Raw genomic sequence first — 5,308 nt, 5'->3', positions numbered from 1 at the left:
TAAACATTGTAAACATGAGTTTATGGTCTCAATCTCTAGTTTCAAGTCTTCTTCAATACAGCATGATGTTCATTTAGTACATTATGGTCCATTTAGAGTCAAACAGACCATAAAGCAGGGGATGCTTTAGGGCGGGGCTACACAGTGATTGACAGGTCTCTACGTCACTCCTCCTCAGTCCATATATGGTCATGTCTTTTAATTAGTTGCGAAAAAACGAGACGTCACAGTGACTACGTTCACTTCTTATATACAATCAGAAACAAAGACTAAACCGTGTGGTGCGAGTTATAAAAAACAGAATGTCAGCACATTTTAAGTTGCGTTTTTAATGAAACTTAAAGCTGCGTTCACACCAGGTACGTTTGTAGCAGTTTATTCAGTCTCAGACGTTCATTCCTTCTGTTTTGGGTTACAGCCTGACAGATGAATTAGGAGAAGTTTATAGTCCATCATGGGCAGTAACAGGGAATGGAGTCACATCCGTTCAGAGATACTCAGACGTAGACCTCAGGTTTACCCTCATGACACAGCTGATCTGAACTTCTAGGACTTGTAGCGAGGCCGTCCTCCTCAGCTGCATAACGTGAATATAGAAATAAATTGTGAGAGTCATAACATGTCTTTAGAGCGGGACACTTAATTCTGACCTGTGCAAAACTGGAAGCATGTAGAAGTTGCACATAATCTGTTTTGTCACAAACATACAGCAGGAACACAGATGGAACTATTTAATACTTCTTAAACAAACATATATTTTATCCAAAATATGTGCAGAGATGAAAAAACAGAAAAATGTTGTTCAGCATTTAGAATAATTTCAAACTCGGTGGACACTAAAAAACTAAACTAAATCTCTCTTAACGTTGTCCAGCACCAGATCTGAGACTCAAACATAAAACGTGTTGCAGCTCCTCCCACGGAGGAGGAGGAGGAGGAGGAGGAGGAGGAGGAGGAGGAGGAGGAGGAGGAGGAGGAGGAGGAGGAGGAGGAGGAGGAGGAGGAGGAGGTTTTTAAAGGTGTATTTCAGTCGGGACGAGGCTCCTCTACGGTTTCGGGTTGTTCTGCATTCGCAGCCTCCTCCGGGCCAAAGCCTCCTGCTTCTTCCTCCCGATCTCGGCCGCGGTGCATTTTAACGGCATCTGGCTCGTGACAAAAACTAGAAAAACGGGCGAAAGAGAAGTGAGAAAAATGACTAGAAACACTGAATATGAGTCAGAACTTGTCGTTGCTATGACTTTGAACAACGGGGTCTTAATTTGATCACATAAACATTTCACTACTATAACTAGAACCAGTGGGGGACCCCCCCCCCCCCCCTCAGTCTGCAATTGATTGGCAATGAAGCTTCCAGAGGTTTGGACTCTTGACAGCAGCTCAAATTAAACGGCGCTGTGTTTACTTGCTTTGGGGGGGGGGGGGCTGAACCACCAGTGATTATAAGAACAACATGTGACATCTGTTTCACTTGTGAGTTTCTCAATATGAAGTCTTACAGCAAAGTACTGGGGACAGAAGATGTGATAGAAGTAAACTGCAAACATGCATCGAGTTTGACGGCCGGGCGACACGTCGATAAAATATCGATATCGTGAAATGCGACCAGATGTCGTCTTAGATTTTGGACATCGTAATATGATGAAGTGTTGCCTTTAAAGGCTGCATTACAGTGAGGTGATGTACAAACTGTTCTATTATTTGCCTTTAACCACTTTGTCCTGATATCCACATCACTGATGGATAATTATCAAACATGTCTTTGTGTAAATATTTTGTAAAAAGCACCGATGGTCAACCCTCGTCGTGATATCGAGAGATTTCAAACATTTCATCAAATGCATCGACTTGTTTTCTGTGACTGACATCTTCTTCTCAAACATCCGACAGCGTACCTTTGCTGCTTGGAGCTGCTGAGTTGGACACGTTTCTCTTGAAGGCTGGTTGATGGGACTTTGAGTTCACTGCTTGTGGCTTCGTGTCCTCCCGGCGCTGGTTGAAGGAGCCCAGACCCACGCGGCTCCCTGGGAGGCTCTGGGACATCCCCGGTTTGTTGTTGGCTCCCTTCATGGGGACGTTCCATCCTTGGTAGTTCCCACTTTCACCGCTGCCGCTCCCCGGTAACGAGTTAGAGCGAACAAAAGAGCACGGAGACTGTCTGTTAGCGCCGCCGTTCACCAACCGAGGCGTGTGGATCGGCGGAGGTGCCGGGTTTTTTTGCGGTCCGTCTTGCTTTTCTCGGCAGCTGCTTGGGCTCTGTCGCTGTGGCTGACTGTTGGAGATCCTCTCCACGCGGTCGCACACCTGGTACAGCAGCGCGTCGTCGACCCCGTCGTCCCACAAGCTGTCTGAAATGTCCGCAGCTACACACTTAGCGATCTTGTCGGGAATCGGGATGGACGGAGTCTTTGTGGTGGCAGATGTCTGGTCGGACATCTTTGATTTAGGTTGTGGAGCAGCGACGCCGGGCCTGGAAACCGCCGCGGTCTGGAAGTGAGGGTTGGGCTCCAACCTGAAAGTGCTTCTGTTGGAAGTCTTTGGCTTGGGACACAGTTCCTGGAGAGTGCTGCAGCTCGGCTTTGAGTGCGAGCTCGGACGCTGATGTGCAGAGGGCTGACGAACGGAGGTGAACTGAGCGGTGTTTGTCTTAGTGTCCCAGTGCGAGGTGCTTTTAGGGAGGGCGTCGTGTTGCTGGTCAGGATTGTGGGTCATCGCCAGCACAAGAGAGTCGTTGAGGAGGTCGTCGTTCTCCCAGTCGTCGTCGAAGTCGTCGCAGTGGTTCGCGTTAAAACCACAAGATCCTGTTCCTTCGGCGGGGCCGGACTCGTCGGCCGACTTGAGCTCTGGCTGTCGTTGTTTAGCCGAGGTCGAGGTCACAAGTTGGCGTTTTATCTCCTGCGACCGGGCCGACGCCGAGGAGCTCTGGCTGAGCCGGCCGCTGACTCTCTGAGTGGAGCAGTCGAACAGAGCGTTAAGCTCCGCCTCCACCGGATCGGACGGGGGGGGACACTTCAGGTCCTCCACGTTGCTAGGGAAGCACGCATCTGTCGGTTTAGTTTCGGGAGTGTTCGCGCACTCTTTGAGGTTATCGCTGACGGCGTTGAGCTGCTCCGAGGTCTCCCGGTCTTGCTGCATGTTCTCGTCAAACTGCCTGGCCAGTTTTAAGAGATCCACGCTGCTCTGCCTGGAGAGAGAAAAGTCATCAACAAGACAGAAAAGAAAGCAGGAAAACTACTGCTGATAATTCTAAATAACTCACTGATACGGGCAAAAAATAACTGAATGAATATTTGCATATAGTGTTTGTTGATGTCAGGAACAAAACCACCGTCTGAGTATCTGGGTCAGTAACCGATCACACCCACCGAGAGGACTTCTTCTTAAATCTCGGCTTCGGGACGTCCGGCGTGCACGGGACGGCACTGTCGCCTATCCACTGCAGCAGAGAAGACTCCGCCCCCTTCCTCTTCACATCCTGTGACACAAGCAAAAAGATGAGGAATCTCTTTCAAATAAAAGAGGTGAAGAAGCTTAATAATTGAGAAAAAAGTAAAGCAGAAACGACTGACCTTTGGAGCAATACGGTTGACGATATCTGATATTGCCACAACTCTGGTGTTCCTGAGCCCTGACCCCCAAAACACAAACAAATACATAAAAACAATGCATTTCCATGCCTGTAGTTGTATCTATGCAATAGCCTCTTCAGCCTCATGTGCATGACGTCGTTCAGAGGTCTCGGTGTGGTTTACCTGCACCGGCTGAGGTGGGCGACGTGGGATCCCAGACGATGTCTTGTGATGGTTCCACGTCACCTGGAGAGTCCCCGTTGTTGAAGCCGGCGTACCTGCTGCAGCCTCTGTGTTTAGGACTCCGCAAATCTGTGCAGGGAAACAGACAGAAGGGTTGTTTCCTGTCAGCTGAATCCTCCACAGTCCATGTGCTGACGCTTCTGGTAAACAGCACAGAGCGTCGGCTTCTAACGGCTACAGATCACTCAAAACTGAGGGTCCGATTGAAGGAGGACTGGGCTGTAATTCAATCATATTGTGATGAAATCATATCAGGATGCACGATTACATCGCACATACTGACGCACATTTCTTAGAAAGTCTATATTTAAACTCAGTTAATCTAACTATTGTACTATTGATATTTGTGTCCACATGAAAACATCATGTATAATTGGAAATATTAGTTTATTCTCTAAAATATAAACCCTTATGTTCATTTCGCACTAAAGTTCTTTATTAAAAGAGAAAATACTCAGCACTTTTCATTTGTTGAGTATTTAATTCATAAAGAATAATCATGTGGTTGTTTCATGCAGACTATTTATTTATTGAACTACCAGAAAACATACTATAATGTGACATATATGGTTAAATATATGAGATGACAGATGATTTTGGCCACATCTCCCACCCCTGATTATAGTTAATTATCTAACAGTGATGCAGAAACACGTCTGATGTCCTGATGGCCGCGGCCCCTCCTCCAAGTGTGCGAACAGGGTTTAACCGTTTCCAATGAATCAGTCGGTTCCTGTCGGTTAACCGATCGTTCCGGGGCGGCAGATCGATCTGATCGATCCTCACCTTTAAACATGGTCGACGCCGATGAGCCAGCCACGTGCTGCCCTGCGGTCGCGTCTCGTGTTGTGTTGTTGTGGCTCAGTGTGGAGACGCTCCTCCACAGCTCAGTGAACTCCGGAGCAGCAACACGCGTCTTCGGCTCCGACATCGGTCACTGAACCGGAAGCGACGGATCGACCGCCGCTCCGCATCGCCGTGTTAACCGACTGTCACAAGCTCCGCCGCTGACACCTTGTATTCACTGTTTTATTCTTGTTTTTCAGCAAACTCTTTAGTTGTGTTGTTTGTTTTTTCCGCCCATTCGCTCAGTCCGCCATGTTTGACCGTGACGTCATCGAAGTACGAGTGCCGGGTAGGTTTTTTTTTTGTCGCAGTTCAACAGTTTGTAAACATGGCAGAGATACGACTGTGAGCTGCTGTAGGGTCGGCCTGTGTACGAACATGTGTCAGTGTTACATGTTCAAGGTCTGTGGCTTAAAACTAGGTGGTGGAACTTTTAATAATGTTTCTGAAACGTTATATACACGGGGCTGTAATTGAAGTTCTACATGAGAAAAGTGCTAGAAGTACATATTTATGTACAATTCTGAGGTACTAAAATACTTCACTGGAGTCATTTAGTTTCATACTACTAATACCAGCTCACTACACTTCAGAGGGAAATACTGTAGGCCTACCTTTTACTCCACTACATTTATTTGTCTGCTAGTTACTGT

The 5,308-nt window shown here is 47.3% G+C and overlaps 1 protein-coding gene across 1 annotated transcript; it reads right to left on the bottom strand.

Moving 5' to 3' along the window:
- Positions 1-313: 313 nt before the first annotated feature.
- Positions 314-4,926, bottom strand: LOC142935204 (uncharacterized). The gene is made up of 6 exons (XM_076079409.1): positions 4,596-4,926; positions 3,750-3,878; positions 3,567-3,625; positions 3,363-3,472; positions 1,893-3,181; positions 314-1,159 (listed from the first exon to the last, which is right to left on the bottom strand). The coding sequence occupies exons 1-6, from the start codon at positions 4,738-4,740 to the stop codon at positions 1,047-1,049; spliced, it is 1,845 nt and encodes a 614-aa protein (XP_075935524.1). The 5' UTR covers positions 4,741-4,926; the 3' UTR covers positions 314-1,046.
- Between the last annotated feature and the right edge of the window lie 382 nt (positions 4,927-5,308).

This window comes from Anarhichas minor, unplaced genomic scaffold (assembly GCF_050575085.1).
Source record: "Anarhichas minor isolate MPS153535 unplaced genomic scaffold, ASM5057508v1 ptg000072l, whole genome shotgun sequence".
In the NCBI taxonomy this organism is placed as follows: domain Eukaryota; kingdom Metazoa; phylum Chordata; class Actinopteri; order Perciformes; family Anarhichadidae; genus Anarhichas; species Anarhichas minor.
The sequence above is the reverse complement of the archived record's forward strand: the minus strand, read 5'-3'. Positions and strand labels throughout refer to the sequence as shown.

Bases quoted from the DNA above. Each gene is read 5' to 3' on its own strand.
- LOC142935204 (XM_076079409.1), bottom strand. From the start codon at position 4,740: ATGTCGGAGCCGAAGACGCGTGTTGCTGCTCCGGAGTTCACTGAGCTG. The intron at 3,182-3,362 runs GTGGGTGTGATC...TTCTCTCTCCAG, and splicing joins TTTAAGAAGAAGTCCTCTCG to GCAGAGCAGCGTGGATCTCT. The intron at 1,160-1,892 runs GTACGCTGTCGG...CCGTTTTTCTAG, and splicing joins AGCAGCTCCAAGCAGCAAAG to TTTTTGTCACGAGCCAGATG.